This window comes from Crotalus tigris, unplaced genomic scaffold (genome assembly GCF_016545835.1).
Source record: "Crotalus tigris isolate CLP2741 ecotype Arizona unplaced genomic scaffold, ASM1654583v1 scf7180000019759.570773, whole genome shotgun sequence".
Lineage (NCBI taxonomy): Eukaryota > Metazoa > Chordata > Lepidosauria > Squamata > Viperidae > Crotalus > Crotalus tigris.
In genome coordinates, this window is record NW_024097699.1 from 409,605 (window position 1) to 428,886 (window position 19,282).

Sequence of the window (19,282 nt, forward strand, 5' to 3'; positions counted from 1 at the left end):
TTTAAGCATATGTTTATTCATAAATATACATAGCAAAAGATTGGATGTAAAGTTAAAACATAATTGATTATGATAGAGATAATTTATGAGGGACACAATGATGGGGTCTGAATGTGGGACAGAACATTTTTATAGCATCAAGAATGAATCTTTGGAAGAAAAGAAAAATAGTGAAAAACAAAAGAAAAATAAAAGTGGAACAATTGCAGGAAAAGAAAAGGGGGCCTTTATGAAAAAATATTACTAGATTACTCTTCCCAAAAGAATGAAATGGACTTAAAGAAAAAGAATGCAGAAGTTGGAGCAGCAAACAAAATTACGGGGAGCTGCAGAAGTGTTTGGAATTTTAATGTAATTGGATATATGAAAAACAATAATTGGAAGTATAAAGTGGAAGGGAAAACATTCATGTAAGATTTTAAAAGGTAAAGGTTTCCCCTGCTCAGTCATGTCAGACTCTAGGGCAGGGGTAGGCAACCTTGGCTCTTTTATGATTCGTGGACTTCAACTCCCAGAATTCCTGAGCCGGGAGTTGAAATCCACGAGTCATAAAAGAGCCAAGGTTGCCTACCCCTGCTCTAGGGGATGGTGCTCATCTCTGTTTTCTACCTGAGGGAACCAGCGTTGTCTGAAGATGCTTCCGTGGTCATGTAGCTAGCATGACTATATATACTGAGGCACATGGAATGCTGTTACCTCCCAGCTTCCCACCAAATTGGTATATATTTATATGCATTTGCATGCTTTTGAACTGCAAGGTTGGCAGAGTTGGGACAAAAATGGGAGCTCACTCTATTGCATGATGTTTGAGTATCGAACTGCCAACCTTCTGGTTGACAGCCGAGCATCTTAACCTCTAGGCCACCATGCCCCCTTATATAAGATTGCTGCAAAAATGAGATGAGAAAAATAGTTTGAATAATGTATATGAAAGAGTTGCAAAGAATGTAATTATGATTAAAAGAAACTGAGAGAATCCATATCATGATGGAGATAAAATATTTTGAAGTATATTAAGAAGACTATGGAATGAATAAAATTAAAAAAATAAATTAAAAATAAAAGTGAGGAATGATTTGAATAAAAGTGAACTGAGTGATTATTGAAATGAATATTTTAAAGATCTGTGTGAGGATGATAGTAAGTTAGTTCTTTCATGAAGCCAGTCTATTTTGATAAACTTGCAATTAAGACGTTATTCAGTATGGGAACAATTGGTATAGAAATGCTCTTTCCGAATCTAAACATCACTACTCTCTTTATTTAACTTGCCCTTAATATTGTAAGGTGAATGTACTAATTAACAGTTATAACATTTCCATTTTAGATTTACCAATTTTGCACTTTCATGATTCAGACTGGGAACTACAAGGGTCTTCATCTTGTGAACCTCTGCTTTCTTGCACCACAGAAAAACTTTTGGTAAGTTTGTTCATTGTGTTCAGGAAAAAGAATCCTGAAAACAACTTGCAGTATAACTTTGTTGGAATTGTTCCTTAACTTTTGGTTGGAGTTGTTAATTTAATGCATAAAACTTTTTTTCAGAGCCAAGCGAAAATACTTGCCAAAGGGAAAAAAATTCCATTTGCTACAGATGATGACTATACAAATGAAGAATTAGGTAAGAGGCAATATGAATTTCTAAATTAGTTTCATTTATAAGTGAACTGAGCAATAAGGAACAATGAACACACCCTATAGATCACCATGTCTAAAGGTATGATTTAGTATGAGCTAAAGCTAGTAGCGAAATCCTCCTATCCATTTCTGGATTATTATCCCATGTGGTTCATTAATTGGTAGCAAACCTTACGCAAGTAACACATTGATATTTTACTTACAAGATAGCATTTAGCTAACTATTACTTTGATTAGTATATTTATTGACTTTCGTACAGTAGTGTTTGATCATGAAATTGGGTCATCTCAATATCTGGTTTTGAGGATTTACAGTTCAATTCCTTGTGGGATTTTCAGCAATCCTTATATATGTCAAATGTATAATTTACAGAAGCTTGATTTAATAAACTAAGCTATTATTTTGACAGCTATCGCTTATGTATTGATTGGCAATGGCTTTTATGAGGAAGCAATACAACATTTTTCAACAATGCTTCAGGTAACTTTTATTTTCATGTTTTTATTAATCTTTAGTAAAAAGAAGAGCTTCCCCAAACACACGTTTCTTGGGGAAGAGTGACAGGGGGTAATATAAACTTAATATGCAAAACAGGGGCTTTTAGGATTGAATTAGCATTTAAAATTGTAATACATTCTCATATTTGGGCAAAAGACATTATATACTAGAACTGCTTGTATTCAGGCGGAGAAAAAGTGGCTCAAAGAAAATTATAGGAAATATTTCTTATGGGTGAAATCCAGTGACATCTTTCTAATGAAAACAATTTTCACTTGTGGAGTTGATGTATCCATTTATACCTAATCCTCCGCAGTAGAGTTTGAAGATTAATTTGGACTAAATAAACTACAAGGCATTTCAAATTTAGGAGAAAATGAAAGAAAGTCTTTTTGTTTAAATAGGTATCATGGAAAATGTCATACATGAATGTACAGTTGCTTTTGACACAACCATTTAGAGCAGACATGTCAAACTTGCGACGTCATGTGATGTCGCGCAACATATCGGAGCTTTTTCCCTATTGCTGGCAATGGGGTGGGCGCAGTTTCGTTGTGATGGCAGTTTGACATCCCTGATTTAGAGTATCAAGGGTAGCATGCAGTGGTAAATGATGGCTTGGTATATACACACCCATGCATATAATGTCACTGCTGGAGTGAAAATCACAATCCTCATCAGCTGTGAAACAGCTTTGATCAGCTGATTGCACAATACTTGAGACTACAGGTAGTCTTTGTTCAATGCCACAACTGAGACAACAACTCTGTTGCTAAGCAATGTTATTAAATGAGACATCATGTGATCGTGATGGACCTACAACCTCATTTCCATTTGACTGGTTAAGCAGATCACCCATGGTTGTTAAGTGAGACATTCTGTGTGACTTGCAGTTTTACTGCTGGCTTCTCTATTGACTTTGCTTGCTGGAAGCTAGTTGTGAAGCTCATCAATGGCAATCAAATGATCCTGGGGTATTGTGACAGTTGTAAAGTGCTCAAATCTTGATCACATGAGTGTGGAGACACTGTGACACTGTTGCAAAGTTACTTTTTCAACACTGTTGTAACTGAATGGTCATTAAACAGGACATTCATTAAGTGAGAATTATCTGTAATCTGCCAATAACCAGAGTTTTTTAGAAGAAATACAAGGTCATTTAAATCACTAAAAGCTGTATCTACAATAATTTATTACTGTCTTGTTATATGTTATTATATTAATAACACAGGAAAGTTATGAAAATAAATTGTTGTGAAAGCCCTTAAAATTAAAGCTAATTGTAACAGCATGAGCAAAAGCTGCAAGTACTTCTGGACCCAAATGCATCAACCTGTAAGTGGAGATTTCATGGGGCTTTTTTTCCTAGATTGTGTTAAACTTTTTAATTACAGAATTTAGTGCTAAAATATATGCCTCACAGTTGTCTAAAGTCTACTTTACTTTGCGGTGCGTAGGAACAGCCAGAGCTCATCAGTGCAATTTATGGGCAAGGGATAGCATATGGAAAGAAAAGGCAACATGTGAGTATTTAATATATTTAAAGCAGCTGACACCAATTACAGTGCATTTTCTTGATAGTGTATAAACTTTTGTGAATTCAAAATGTTTGAAAGCTCGAAATGGATCATTCTGTGCTTATTAAAAATATTCTGATATTTCCAACTATTCTGGGAGTGTTTCAAACGCTAAGCACTTGTTTTGCTCAGCAACATTTCAAGTCTGGCCACAATGGATATTTCAGACTTGAAACTCGGTGTTTCAGGCTCCACTTAGTTCAGAGTCAAGGGTTTTACAAAGCACTGCATGAAATGACTTAACGTACATGCATCAGCAGATCCAAAAAAGGGGCAGTTCTGCTGAAATCCTTGAAAAAAAACCTCTTGTTTTGTTTTGCTTGTAAATGGCCTGGGCCGATATCTAAATTTTGAAGATCAAGATTTAGAACAACCTCATTGCACTTTGGAAGATTGCATCCCCCTGAGGCGAGATTGGCCCTGACTTTGTTGGCTTTCCAGGAGAGCCTGGAGAAATGGCATGGTCACCTGGCCTGGGGAATCTGGTAAGTGCTTATGCGGTTAGAAAAATGAATGGTGTTCTCCTGCAGATTATGTTTTTATGGTTTTAATATTTTGTTTTTAATCATTTTTGTGGTTATTTTTTGGTTACGTTTGTATTTTTTGTCTGGATTATTATAACTTTGTAAACTGCCCAGAATCACAGTAGTTGTAAATTTAATAAATAAACCCTGAATCAGTATAATTTCAAATTTATGTAGTAAGTATTCTCTTTCTTGATCAATATTGAATTAACATCAAAACTTTAAATAAAGTAGGGTGAATTAGCAAAAACAAAAAAAGGAGGCTATGTAAAATAGTTCAAAAATATTTGCATTTGTAATTCTTTTAGAGTCCAAAAGAAAATGTGTGAAAAGATGGTCTTTTGACCTGGTGGAGAGTGGCATCCTCTGCTGCCTTGATTTGAAATTGGCATGGCATTGCTGTAGAAACAGCCATATTTTTATGCACTCTTTTTCTTTTAGCAAAACCAAAATCATTATTCACCTCAGCTTCTGAGTTCAAAGTATACAGGACATTCTGTTAGAAATGGCCCAGTGAGCCCAGGAGTTCCAATTTTGTTACTAAAGACATAGATGGAAGCAAAACTACTTTTATCTCCAAAATATTGTTGAGAATGAACATGAAGAACAATTTTAATAGATCATTGAGCTATATTTGTCGTATCAAAAGCTCCTTTATCTTGCTTACATGTGAAAGCAGTTGGTTTGATGCTTTTGGTGTTATTCATTCTAAACTTTCTGAACCTAACTTCACTTTAATTAAAATAAATATATGAAAGCTTATATCCATTATTTTCCAGGATATTAAAAATGCCGAGCTTGCTTTGTTTGAACTAAACAGAGTAATTAATCTGGCACCAGATCATCCTGAAGTGTTTGAACAACGAGCAGAGGTACTTTCCCCTTTTTAAAATAGTCTGGTATCTATATTTTTTCTTTATTATTGAAAGTTCTTTAGTGTAGAAATTTTCTTAAAGGCAATGTAACTTCTGTGTGCATTTTATGCCATCTATATAATTCAAAGGATAATAGTAATAAGCTTTGTTATACAGTACTTTATACAACTATCAATCTATTAAGAATAGTTACAGTTATTTAGGTGAAAAATAGGCAGAGTCTGAGGACAGAGATGATAGAAACCAGCTAAAGCTAGTTTTCTCCCACTATTAACCTTAAATACATTAAACTAGACATGTCAAACTCACGACGTCACGGAGCTTTTTTCCTATTGCCGGCAATGGGGTGGGCGCGGTTTCTTGGGGATGCGTCTGGCCTGTGGGCCGGCAGTTTGACACCCCTGCATTAAACAATGTATTATAATTACTTTGCAGCTGAGCATACTGATGTGTATAGTTTACCTTGGTATTTATTAGATGTTTAAAACTGTTGTAGTCTTGTATTTCTCAGCTTTTTACAGAAATAACATAGACAATATCACAGTATCAACTAAAATAGTGAAACCTTAAAAAAACATTTAGGAGAGTAGGTTAATGGGTCATGGCTGGGAGAAAACCATTCTTTTCCTCCATTCCGATTCTTCAATTAACCCAGATTGAAGCTTGCCTCAAACTGATTATGACAAAAAAAAGAGGTTAGATTGTTACTCTGGGACTTTGAGCTTAGATATATAGTGTAGATATTGTGCCTTGTAATTAAAAAGAACCATTATTTTTCTTTTATATGGCATGTTTGCTGCCCAGAGTTTTATGGATAGATGATCAACCTTACAAATCTGATAATAACTACAAAATAAACAGGGGACTTCCAAACTGCTAGAGCACGAGGGTAACCTCTTGGTCTCTTTTTGTTAAACTATGAAAAAGGAATCATGATGCTATCCTGTAAAGAAGTAAACTCTTGCTTTTAGCTTTGTCATTAAGAATCATTGTTTGCTCAGTATTTTAAAATGACAACATAACATTTTATTAACAAACAGATATGTCCTAAGTAGCACAGGGGAGCTATTCTGGTGCTGGAGGAACCAGGCAGAAAGTTCCTCCTGCTTGGCTTAGGCATGCTGGCTGAGGAATTCTGGGAGTTGAAGTCCACAAGTCATAAAAGGGCCAAGTTTGAAAACCCCTGGCATGTGAATCCTGCATGTGTAATAAGGCAGAGAGTAGAAAGAGCATCAATAAGCAGTACTGTTGCTGAGAAAAGTAGAAGTTCTGAATTAGTATAATATTGACAATTTGTTTGGACAGAGGGGGTGGTGGTCAGGGGTGGTGGTCATGTATTTGGAATCTAGCAGGCAAGAGTGACCAGCCCATTATCTTTTATTTTTTAAAATTTATTTTTATCCCACCTTTATTATTTTTATTATGTATTTTTATAAATAAAGTGGTGAATATACACAATACTCCTTCCTCCACCTATTTTCCCCCAAACAACAATTCTGTTTGGTAGGTTAGGTTGAGAGAAAGTGACTGGCTCAAAGTTACCCAGCTGGTGACTCAGTCTTCTACTTTCTAGCTTAGTGCCGCAACCACTAGACTAGACCAAACTGGCGGCTCTCATTGAAAGATCTCCTCTGATTAAATAGGAACACTTTCATCTGTCCTATTCTTTGATGATACCAAAATTGTAAACTGGAAAACCAGTTTAATTAGAAATACTGTGTAAACAAACCAGCCTTCAAAGAGCATGTAAATATAATTTCTTTTTATATGTCTGTGTATATGAAATTGTGTTTGACAAATGCAGCATGTTTTACAATTTTTGTGTACGTGAATTTGGAGTATTTTGAACAGAAATAAATACATCATTTCAAAAGAGCCCCAAATCACTGTCTAACACTAAATATCCTTCTTTTAGATGGGGAAATAAATAAGTAGCCTTGTTTTAGAAAGGGAAATAATAATTTCTGTCTCTCATTGCACAGTTAATGAATTATTTGAATAGTAGTTGTGTTCTTTGACTGGATGGAAAGATGGAACTAAAGGAAGAGGTTAGCACTGTTGAGCAGTTAGTGTTTCAGAAAGGTTGTTCAGGTCCAATTTTTATTCCCCATGAACTAGTTCAGTGTTGGCTTTGATAGAGTGACTTATGTCTATCGGCTTGTACAACCTTCAGTAGACTATTCCATCATTCTTCTGCTGCCATTTTACCAGCAAAGATTAGTAAGATTTTGTTTGTGTCCTCATCACTCTCTGGAGGGCTTTGGCACTATACACTTTTTCTGGCCTGTGCAACAATCTTAGCTGTAAGGTTGTCTCTGATGGTGTTTGCTGGTGCTGGTCTTTGATGATACTACTGCTGCCACTTGCCCCCCACCTAGACCACTGGAGAGTTGCCACAATTGATGCTATCCAATCTGTTGAGCTAGAGGGAGAAAAATCTTCCATTTGGCCATCAAGTGGAGGTGGATAATGATCCTGATGATCCTTTGCTTTGTTCTGGTAACTCTTGTTGTTCATATATCTGGCCTATCTCCATCTCCAAGTGAATGATTTTCCAATACCACATGGCCTCTTGGCTGAGGCCTATTTTTGACAAACTGATAAATGAGATGGTGATTGCCAAGGCTGTTTCATTTGATCACCTGCTATTTTGTAATGCTGGCTTTTTCCTTTTTTTCCCTTTGCCTTTTGGGGGTGTTTGTTCTCATCCTTAACATGGAACCTAGAGATTTTACTAGTTTTTCCTGGTAGGATGAAAGACCGACAGGAGCTTCCTCCATAGGTCAGAAGGAAGCCTACCTGCCTTCTAACTAGAAAAGGTGCCATTAGCTATTGCTGTAGGCTCTATTTTTCAATATCCAGAAAGATGCTTCATGATTAAAGCCAAGTACCAATCCTTGCTAAAATATTATTTTGGATTTATAGATATTGTCATCTTTGGGTCGAATTAGTGAAGCACTTACTGATATTACTAAAGCTATTCAGCTGAAACGCTCAGCACAGCTTTATCGACACAGAGGTATACTTTACTTCATATCTGAGGTAAGACTTCAGTCCCTCATAGTGACTTCAGTATGAGCATTAAGTATCCAGACCATGTGAAAAAAATTACTTTAAGCTCAGTGTGTTTTTGGAATGTATCCTTAGGGATTCTCTTGAATACGGAGGCCTCCCCACTAGAGTCTGCAACTGCAGCAGCTATTTTTATTTACAGATGCCTCTGTTTGAATTTTCATTCTTCTCCTGATATAAAGTTATTGCTATAACCAAACATTTAACAATATTATGATAATCATAACATTAGGAAATGTTCAAAAAGTAAGACAGCTTTTCCATTCTTCCTGCCTTCCATGACACACCTCTTCCAGTAAGATTAGCTCATGGAGGCTTAATGTGAGTCTGCTTGTAAAAATGGGTTATGAAGGTTGGGAGAATCAACCCAGTTCTTGCAGGGAAATTGTACAGAACAAATGCTTAATGCTATGACATCATTTTTTTAAAAAATATTATTTTAGTTACTTATTTAAGGCATTTATATACTGCCTCTATAAAAATATTCAAATCTGCTTACATTTTTGTACTCAGAGAGAACATAAATACTGTATATCAGTTTGGGCATTTAAAAAAACTTGATGAATTAGGTCTCAGTATTTTAAAAATTTAAGGACTAACTGGTACCTTTAGGTTTTGGAATTAAGTTATTCCCACAAAATGTCTTTGTTATTAGTGTAAATGCTATAAATGCAGATAGTTTTCCCCCCAATCCCATTTATTGGATTAAGTTGGACAATCTGTTTTTATGCACATTTTTTCATAAGCTACATTCCAGTGGTTTTTACTAGGAAAAAAGCCTTACGAAATTCAGCAGATCTTATATTAAGAAAATCTAATTTAATTTTGCCTAGTTGGTGTGTGATTGGTAGTTGTGCTTCTGTTTTAAGAATTAATATTGTGTAAGTCGTAATATAAGTATTACATGATATATTTTGGATAGGTTCTAGAATTTTTCTCTATTTCATGAAAGCTATTTTTTCTGCAATAGGACTATGCAACAGCCAATGAGGATTTTCAAAACTCTCTTGAGTTGAACAAAAACCAACCTGTTGTTATGCTTTACAAAGGTTTATCCTTTTTTCATAGAGGGCTTCTAAAGGTATGGAATTCCTATCCTATGTTTTCAAAAATGCAAAAAGTTGCAATTATACTATTCAGGTGGGTTTGATTGGGAATGATTGGGGTAGAAAAATAAACAGACAAACAGACCTGTTTTTATATCTAGTCATACCAATGCTTAATTTAGTCCATTGTTGTTGTTTTTTCCAAAAGTCAGTGACTGAATAACTAATTACTAAGCCATAATTTGATTTATTTGGCTTTGCCTTAATACTACATGAGGACCAGATTACAATAAATTTTTCAACATCATGATTAACACAAACCATGACTTAGTCTATATCAACCCAATTCTTGTTTCTTCTAAGTATTTTCCTAATATTTCTTGAGTTCATATATCCTGGAAATCCTAGGGCTGAACCTGGAACCTCATGTTTCCCAGTGCATATTCTGATCTTGAACTCTGTCGTCTAGTGTTTAATACTGAATTATCTGTATTCATCTTTGCAAATTTATCTGAGGATAAAGAATGCTTGTTATCATATATAGGAGTATTTTAATGTCATTTATTTTTGTCATTTGTCACTTAACTTGGTCTAGACTTTTATTTTGCTTTCTGTTTTCTGTTAACTGATTATTGTAATGTCCTCAGTATCTTTCCTCTTTACAAACCATTGAAACCTCTGTCACTGAACAAGCTGATTAAAGGCAGGCTGTCTTATTTTCCTTCATTGTACTTAATGAGCTTGAAAATGCTCTCATTAGTCCTGGCTGTCCTGCTTTATATTTAACTATATTACTTGCAGCATGGTTAGGAATTAAAATGGAAGACATCTGAAATTTCAATAATTATTTTAATTTGTGCCTGAGAATTATTATACCATTTTTTTAAAAAAAGGCCAAGTTGTCATCCCTATTTTTTTGCCTGAGGTATGCCATTAAAGTATTTCTGACAGATAAATTTAGAAGTCTGTATCTTTTTATCAATTAGCTGTTGTCTAATTTTAGTTCTTTGTTAAGTTTGCCATGTGGTTGCTAAACTACATGATAGACACTACTAGTCTTGTAATGTGCCTTAGAGTGCTTGCATGATATAGCTTCACACAGGCTCTAAAAGAACAAATATTTTGAAATTTTTTTGCTTTATATTAAAACTAATTTATATGTAGTCTATAACAGGAATCATAATCTTCCTAATAATTCCTGTCAGTAAGTTGTTGTCCAGATCTTTCATCCAATATGTATATACTCATTCTAAAAGGTAAATAGAATAGTTCAGTTTCGTGCTTTTCACAGGAAGCTATTGAAATATTTAAAGAAGTCCTGAAGCAGAAATCAGATTTCATAGATGCCTATAAAAGTCTGGGCCAGGCTTATCGGTAAGCAGCTTCAAAATTCTCTTAACTTTAATGTTTCTCTATCAAATATGCATAGCACAAAAAAACCCACAAACAAACAAATAAAACATTCACAAATTGGGTTTATGGAAAGGGACATTTTTGAGCAAGGGTGCAAAGCTTTCTAGATGTCTCAAATATTATAGTAGCTTTTCTGTCAAACATTTTGTCATGAACCTATAACTTTAATAATCATAATATTGATTACTTTAAGTCCTATTTTAATAAATCTCATTTTAAAAATTGACTGGATAAAAGTACTAATTTGCTATTGCTTTTTTATCTAATTGCTCAATAAAATAATTAGAGAACTTGGTAACTTTGAAGCTGCAGCGGAGAATTTTCAGAAGGCATTGATGCTTAATCAAAATCATGTCCAGACGATACAACTGAAGGGCAATACATTTTATCATCATGGAAGCTTGGATGAAGCCTTGAAAAACTTTAAGGTAAACACTGGCAAAACTGGAGCATGTTATGAAAGTTCTGTCATGTTTGTTTATAACATCTCTTTGGAGAATCTGCAAAGGGTTATAAGAAACAACATTGATGTCATCCTGCACTATTGTATTCGACTTGTAATCAATCTGGCTGCAGCTACTGGTGCATCTCCAAAGGCATCTTCATAGAGAACGCATCACGGTAGTCTAGCCAAGTAGTGATCAAGTGTGAGTTACTGTCACTAAGGCATCTTAGTCTACTTGGAGCTATGAGTAATGTACAAGGTGGAACTGGGCCAGGGCTTTTCTAGCCATGGCTTTATTCTGCCAGGTAAGAAAGAGCTGTGGTTCCAAAAGAACCCGAAGTCAAAAAATAACCTCTTTCAAACGGAGCACAATCCCACCAGGTAAATACTGGGACCAATGCCACCAGATTGCCCAGACGTTTACTGACAGATAACAAATCTTTCTGGGTAGGATCTCAGTTTGTTTTATTTCATCCAGACCCTGATAGACTCCAGGCACCGATTTGGCATTTCTATACTGTATGTAGCTCAGCCTGGACTGCGGAAGCATAACCCAATTCCTAAATGCCACTCAAACAACTCCAACCTGACCTACCCCAGAGTGTAGAGCCTTAACAGAGAAGGTGTGCCTCTGTATCCATATTCTCTTTCCCTTTGTATGGGGTGGTATGTGCATGAAGGGGAGAAATGATGGGACCGCCATCATTTCTCCCCTTCATGTATAGACTATGCATGTTCTGCCTGGAGGAGATACTCCTTAAGGTCCCCTGGAGCCAAGCGATCTACAATTATGTATAAAAAACTTAGTGAACAGAAAACCAGCCTTGTTGAAGTAGCTTCCTGGAGAAAAAAAACCCTTTTCTAAAAAAAAAATCTGAAAAATTGAACTTGATGGATTTGAACTGTTACTCATGTCTTAGATTTATTTTCCCTTTTCATCGTTCTAGAGGTGTCTTCAAATAGAGCCATATAATGAAGCATGTCAGTACATGAAAGGACTCAGTCATGTTGCCATGGGCCAGTTTTATGAAGGAATCAAAGCTCAGACTAAAGTTATGCTAAATGATCCCTTGCCTGGTCAAACAGCCAGTACAGAATATCTAAAAGTGAAATACCTTAGGGGTAAGTTGCTGATAACAATATAATTAATATTTTCACACAAATCTCTGTATACTTAAACACTGGATTTTTCTTTTTTTGAAAAGAAAAGATATTCCTTGTTTGCCTCAGCGATCTAGTTAGTTTTATGTTTGTATTTTATTTTACTTGAAATATAAATGGTTTAATTACTTTGTCAACTGAACAGATTTCTGATCATTGACTGTAATAAAGAACTTAACTAGCAGAGAAATGAAATCATCTTCTGGCCATTTTTTAAATATTTTCTCCATGTATGGGATATTTTACTTAGAAATTTGTATTACTGCAATTGTTCAACTTTTTTATTTCAAAGACCAAGCGATTGACAAAACCTCCAAAGCAGATAAAACAGTTTAAGACAATTGAAATTATTAACATAGATGAAAGGAAGCTAAAACATGTTAAAAAGCTTGGCTATAGAAGTACATTTTGAGTGGAGAACCACCACTAGCAGCTGTGTGATCTTCACAAATCATGCAAGGGGTTAGTTGCTTGCCAACTGTGTAAAACTGTCTGCCACTTGAAAAATAACAGTCCTATTGTTTGGGGAAAATATCCAAATATGGCATAAGATATTAATAAAATGAGTATGAACTATATTGCTTTACTTTAATTTTCTTTTGAGGGATAGGGGGATACGTTAACTGAATTTTATGTGGAAGTATTTTGGAGAGTTTATTAGGGAAAATGTATCTTATTTTCTCCACAGAATATTCTCGCTATCTCCATGCACATCTTGATATTCCAGTTACGGAATACAACATAGATGCAGATCTTCCTGGAAAGTTTAAAGATCACTGGGTCAAGAATCTTCCTTTTTTGATAGAAGACTATGAAGAACAGCCAGGCTTACAACCAAATATAAAGTGAGTGACTAAAGTGCTATTTTCTTACCAGGCTATGCTGAAAATGTTTAAATGTTTAATTTAGAGCAACTGGCGTATGTCTTTATGTATACTTTTTTAAAAAAAACAAACTTGTCAAATTCCATGGTTTTCTGTTTCATGTAAAATCTAGGAAGAATTTGAAATGTTCTTTTTTCCAGTCTTGCTCAATTTAATACAATTTTACCAAAGCAATAGTAGCTGCAATTCCTTATTTCCAAAATAAATTGTGTCAATAACTTTAGAAATTCAAAACGTAAAACTATGAAAAATTGATTTTGCAATCATTTATTGAACAAACAACAGATACGGCATTTCCTTCTGTGGAAAAAGTGAGTACACTCTTAGTCTTAATGCTGGAATTTCCCCCTTTGGCAAAAACAACTCCAATTGGCATTTCTTATAACTATCTACAGCAGTGTTTCTGGGAGTTGAAGTCCAGACATCTTCAAGCTGCCAAGGCTGTGAAACAATGGTCTACAGTCTCTGGAATTGAACTGGGAGTTATTTTGTAAGCTATGTGATATTTGAGGGGCTTCTTTGCTAGATCGCCTATTTTAAATCACCCCACAGCATCTTTGATTTAGGTTGAGTTTAGTTTTGGCCATTCCAGAACCCACCATTTCTTTTTTTCTCCCCTAGACATTCCTTGGTGAATTTGCTGGAATGTTTAGGACACTTGTCATGTTGCAAGGTCCACTTTATGTTGAGCTTCAGTCTTCTGACAGATGGTCTCAAATTATCCTCAGGCACCTTCTGCTGCAATAAAGGATTCATTGTGGATTCTATGAGGGGGAGCTGCCCAGGCCCTGAAACAGCAAAGCAGCTCCAAATTGTTAACGTTTCCACTACCACGCTGTACAGTTACCGTATATTCTGACGTACAAGATGACTTTTGAGAGCGTTAAATAAGCCTCCGAACTCGGGGGTCGTCTTATAGGCTGAGTTGTCTTATACGCCGGAAATAAGGTAGTTCCTGGCGTATAAGACAACTTTCTAGGCATGCGACTCAGCGTCGATCATCTTATACGCCAGAAATACTGGTAGTTTCCGGCGTATAAGACGACTTTCTAGGCATGTGACTCGGTGTCAATCATCTTGCGACCCGGCGTCGAACTCGGGGGTCGTCTTATACGCTGAGTTTTCCTATATGCCGGAAATAAGGTAGTTCCTGGCGTATAAGACGACTTTCTAGGCATGCGACTCAGCGTCGATCGTCTTATACGCCGGAAATACCGGTAGTTTCCGGCGTATAAGACGACTTTCTAGGCATGTGACTCGGTGTCATTCATCTTGCGACCTGGCGTCGAACTCGGGGGTCGTCTTATACGCTGGGTCGCCCTATATGCCAGAATATACGGTAGTAGTTTTTCTAGTAAAACGCTCTCTTTTGTTTTCACCAAACATGTTTTTGTACTGTGGCTAAATAAATCTACCTTTGCCTTTCTGTCCACAGTGCATTATTCCAGAAGTCCTGGTCTTTGCATAACTTTTTCATGAGCAAGCTTCAGTCTTGTCTTGGTGTTCTTTCTGGGCAGCAAAGATTTCTTCTTGGCAGACCTCCAATGTAGATCTAATTTGTACAGCTTCTTTCTAGACTTAGGTATCTTGACATCAGTAGTGACAAGGTTTATCCATAGGATTACATAATGAAATTCTACTTAGAGACTTATTTCAGCATCTTTCCTTCTGCTCACAGGCTGAACTTGCTGGGATGACCTGACGGATTGGTCATTATTTGAAATCATTTTTACTTGCAGATGAAAGTTTTTGGATAGTGGAATGATTGATGTCCAGTTGTTTGGCGGTCTTTCTGTTCCCTTCCCAGACTTCTAGGCATCTACAACCTTCTTTCTGAAGACCTCAGTCTTTTTGATTGAAGTGTGGTGATACCACACACTTCAGCAACAAAGTGCAAATCAAGCCTAATTGTCTGAAATTTAAATGAGACAGGCTCCCCACAGATTGTTTCTAATGATTTGCATCTGATCTGGTTCACTTGATTCTAATTTTAGGTATTTAACGTAAGGGTGTACTTACTTTGTCCACGTGCAGAATCTGCATTTATGTTTATTTAAATTAGTCTACACAATGTAAATGGTGCATGATATATATACTAATACATTTTATCCATGTATTAGTATTGTTGAAATGAAGATCAAATATCTCTATGTTGTAATATATTGAAAAATCCAAACATTTCAATGGGGTATACTTTCTTTTTCACATAATTATATGTGGGTGTATATCTATATATATGTCTACACACACACACACACACACACACACACACACACACACACACACACACCTTGATCTATAACCTGCTGATGAAACCGTAGAAAACAAGCTGACATTCTGTAATTCAGAACTTGTGAAAATGTTTTTCAAGCAGCTTCTTATCTATTGGCAGCAACATGGCATTTGAAATTTAAGGGCTTTGCATGCTTGTTGGAAGAATGTGTGGCTGTTGAAATTCCTTTAGTGTGCAGGAGGAAGCAAGATCCTGTTGGTAAAGAAACAATCTCAAATAACAGTACTGAACTGTCTAGCTAGACAATTATTAATACACAGGCAATCCCCACTTAATGACAGTAATTGGAACTGGAATTTCCATTGCTAAATGACGATATGGTCCTAAAGCACAATGTCATATGACTGCATTGCTTAGCAGCAGCAGTTCTAACACTTCCAGTTGCTGTTGTTAAGCAAATCTTCTGATGTCATTAAGTGCAACATCATGTGGTTGCCATTTGCTACCGCCTGCTGGTTTTCCCATTGACTTTGCTTGTCAAAAGCCAGCAGTGAAGGTTGCAAATGGCAGTCATGTGACTGTGGGACACCACAACGTGATAATGGCAAGCCAATCACTGAATGCTCAGATCATGATTTCATAACCGTGGGGTCTCTGCAACTATCATAAGTATGAAGACCAGTTGCAAATACCACTTGTTCAGCACTGTTGTAAGTTCAAATGATTGCAGAGAGAATGGTTTGGTGACAGTGGCCTTGCACCTTGTTTCTAATGTGGTTAATTCCTAATATTTACTATCTGTTTATGACTTCATAGAAACCCTCTTGATATTTAATGTAAACTCTGTTATAATTTTAGAGATGTGCAGCTTCACAAATTTGAAAACTATAAGTCCTCAGTGCAAGAAATGATATGTGTAGCTAATCATTTGGGTTCATTAATGCAATATGAGACTGTTGGATTTCTTCCAAACAAGAGAATGCATAGAGGTAAGCTAGGAAAATATAATCCGAATATCATTTCTCTCGCTATGATCACAGTTGTCTATTTTAAAAACTATAAAACATACTTTCTTCCAACTTGTAGTGCACTTCATTCAGAGATTATGCAAAAATACTCAAGTATTTACAAACTGTCATTTCTATGTATCAAATCTATTTAGACAGCTATGTCCAGTGATATCCAACACCAGCTATCCTTTATTTCATTGTTTCGCTTAAATTACAATCTGAGCTGAACGTTAAACTCACTGAACACAGCAGGCCTGAGTTTCATGAAATGGTGCAATTCAGTATATGAAGAGAATAAATGTGAGTGGGCTGAACTCATGCCTACTTTGTTTGTCCTTCAGCAATGGGGCTAGCGGTGCTAGAAGTAATGCAAGCTGTACAGCGAACTTGGGTAAACTCAAAGGTGCGGATGAATGGAAAAACCAAGCTGATGCAATGGAGAGATATGTTCGACATTGCTGTGAAATGGAGACGGTAATAAAGGAGAAGAACATTGATTAGGGATGTGCAAACTATTTGGAAAGGTGCTGCGGTGAAGTGGGGCAGTCACAAGGGAAGCATCTTCAGTGTAATGCACAGACATTCCTGGAAGACCAGAAATGGGCCTCACCAAACTTTTGAGAGATGTAGCGATGTTTTGCAAAGTGCCCTTCCAAACAGTTTCTACAGTCTTAAAATATAATAAATTCATCCTCATGGATTTTGCTGATTATCACCATCAGGAATTCTAGCTAAGCTTTGTAAAAGTAAAGATGCAGTAGACTGAGAAAATTACCTTACCTGATCTCTGCGTGGTTTCTATTTCATTAGTTCTGGTTGGTGCACCTCAAAAAGAAATGGAAAGGATTCAGAAAAGAGACAGATTAAAGGACAATGAGATTTTCAATCTTCTTGGGGGAAGATTGCATAGTTTAGAGTTCTTTAGCTTAGAAAAGGGCCATTGTAGAGATTTATCAAATTATTCTAGAACTAGAAGCAGCGGGGTTCTGAAAATCAGTCTCAGGGAAGCAGAGATAGAGAAGTAATACCCTCATAATTGTGGGCTTCCTAGAAGTCATTAGTTGCCACTGTGGAACACTGAATTTGTACTAAAATAAACTCCCGTTGGCTCCAGCAAGATTATTCTTATAGGATAATACTGTTTTAGCAATATAACAAGTTTATGCTTATGAATGCACTCAGTTGAACCAACTGATTTCTCCCTTAGCTGGTGCTTTTCTATGCTGAGCATGTTGGCATTTTCAGGATTTATTTAGTTTCCAGTTCTTTTGCACCCACAGCTTGATTTAATTTTTTCCCCTTTTGTTAGTGGTGGGAAGAAGTCAAGCTAAAACCTCATAAAAAAACCTAAAGAAACCATTGGAGGGCAATGGAGAGGAGCTAGATGAGACATTTGGGTTTCATTCATGATTTATAGTTAGGTTGTTTTATGTCCCCAGTCATGATCAGCTGTTGATTAACTCTATAATGGCTTAAACTTATAAGAGCACCAATAACTATTTTGCTCTCTAATTTAATCTCATACAGCCCAGTCTAGAAGCCAGCTCAATATTGTAGTTGGAAAGAAGCAATAAAAGTGTCAAATTGGATTTGAATTGATAGAGCTAATTCATCTTTAATGGGATTAATACTGTGTGTCTTTTGCAGGATAGCTGATCCAGACCAGCCAGTGCTATGGTTAGACCAAATACCAGCTCAAAGTCTTAGTAGAGGTTTTAATAATCACATCAATCTTATCAGGTATGATGTTTTAGTAAAATCTTGTTTGCTTCAGAAGTTGTGGCAGAATCATGTATTCTATTTTATGAACTTAATTCACAATATAAACATTAGGATTTTTAAACTGGCCTGACATGCTTTTCTTTTTACTATATTTTATTATTTAATATATTGTAAAACAAAATATAGCCCCTTCCTTTCTCCAGAGGATCAAGAGGTACAATAACTACTGTATGTTATTCTGGAGTCAAATAAATAATCCTCATGTATTTCGAAAGTGCTTTCTACTCCCAAATGAGGTTGTAATTTTTTCTATATCGAAACCTAGAGTAGCTCCTAAAATAGTAATAGTTTCTCTATAGAATAATGCCTCAACAGGTCCTCGCCATGCTAAGAATAATTTCATCATTGTATGTCCCCATTTCTCGTCCAAAATGAAACAGGAGTCCACGCTGGAGAATCCCCAGAGAAGTGCAGGCAGGAAAGTACAGGCTACACTATGGTCAATTACAGGTGTTTCGACTGAGGTTTATATTCATAGGCTGGCAAACTTTTCCTAGAATGAGAAGTATTTGCTTTCACTTGCTTTGCTTATTTGGGGGAGTAGTTTGAAGGAGACCAGAAAATTTTTGCGTTTTGTAAGTATAATCCATCTAGTACAAAAAAACTATCTAACATCCCATGACTGTGTGGAATTATTGCTTATGGGTGGTCTAAACTAATTTTATTTATCAGGTATAATACAATGCTTCTATCTGGTTTAATCTGGTTTTATGATCTTTCAGAAAGATACTTTTTCAGTTGCCTGCACTGAGTGGCTATGATGTTCAGCCATTTTGATGCTGAATACCTTTCATCTTTGATTCTGAGTGGAAGGGCGCTACCTTTCAATGGAGGGAGGGAAGGAGATCACTCGTGGTTTGGCCATGAGTTACAGAGTATACGGACAGAAGGATTTTGCTTCCTGAATGTTTGCTGTTTTACTTTGTACAATAGTTTAATTTATAAAACTGTCCAGAGTCACCTGGAATGGAGTAGAATCATTCTGGAAATAAATAAATCCCTTGAGAGGGTTTTTTTTTGGGGGGGGGGGGCGAGGGGTAATCTTTCAGTTATCTGTAAAGCATCTTGGTTGAACTCCAAATTGTGATCTGTCAACCAAAGGGTTAGGGTTAGGGTTGATTAG

The 19,282-nt window shown here is 36.1% G+C and overlaps 1 protein-coding gene across 5 annotated transcripts in view; it reads left to right on the forward strand.

Annotated features, from left to right (window-relative positions):
- The window catches only part of TTC13 (tetratricopeptide repeat domain 13), a 30,461-nt gene that overhangs the window by 1,777 nt on the left and 9,402 nt on the right, over nucleotides 1-19,282 (forward strand). For 4 of the 5 annotated variants that reach the window (XR_005559290.1, XM_039364406.1, XM_039364407.1 and 1 more), the window contains exons 2-15: nucleotides 1,328-1,422; nucleotides 1,546-1,621; nucleotides 2,049-2,119; nucleotides 3,595-3,660; nucleotides 5,018-5,110; nucleotides 8,039-8,155; nucleotides 9,156-9,266; nucleotides 10,523-10,605; nucleotides 10,931-11,072; nucleotides 12,037-12,211; nucleotides 12,939-13,095; nucleotides 16,226-16,356; nucleotides 16,719-16,851; nucleotides 18,025-18,117. Coding sequence is in view for 4 of the 5 variants with exons in the window: in XM_039364406.1 (XP_039220340.1) it covers nucleotides 1,328-1,422; nucleotides 1,546-1,621; nucleotides 2,049-2,119; nucleotides 3,595-3,660; nucleotides 5,018-5,110; nucleotides 8,039-8,155; nucleotides 9,156-9,266; nucleotides 10,523-10,605; nucleotides 10,931-11,072; nucleotides 12,037-12,211; nucleotides 12,939-13,095; nucleotides 16,226-16,356; nucleotides 16,719-16,851; nucleotides 18,025-18,117 (1,543 nt within the window). In the remaining variant the exon portion in view is untranslated. Of the gene's footprint in view, nucleotides 1-1,327; nucleotides 1,423-1,545; nucleotides 1,622-2,048; nucleotides 2,120-3,594; nucleotides 3,661-3,686; nucleotides 4,200-5,017; nucleotides 5,111-8,038; nucleotides 8,156-9,155; nucleotides 9,267-10,522; nucleotides 10,606-10,930; nucleotides 11,073-12,036; nucleotides 12,212-12,938; nucleotides 13,096-16,225; nucleotides 16,357-16,718; nucleotides 16,852-18,024; nucleotides 18,118-19,282 lie in introns of those variants that run through there. The other variant, XM_039364410.1, reaches the window with a different exon arrangement.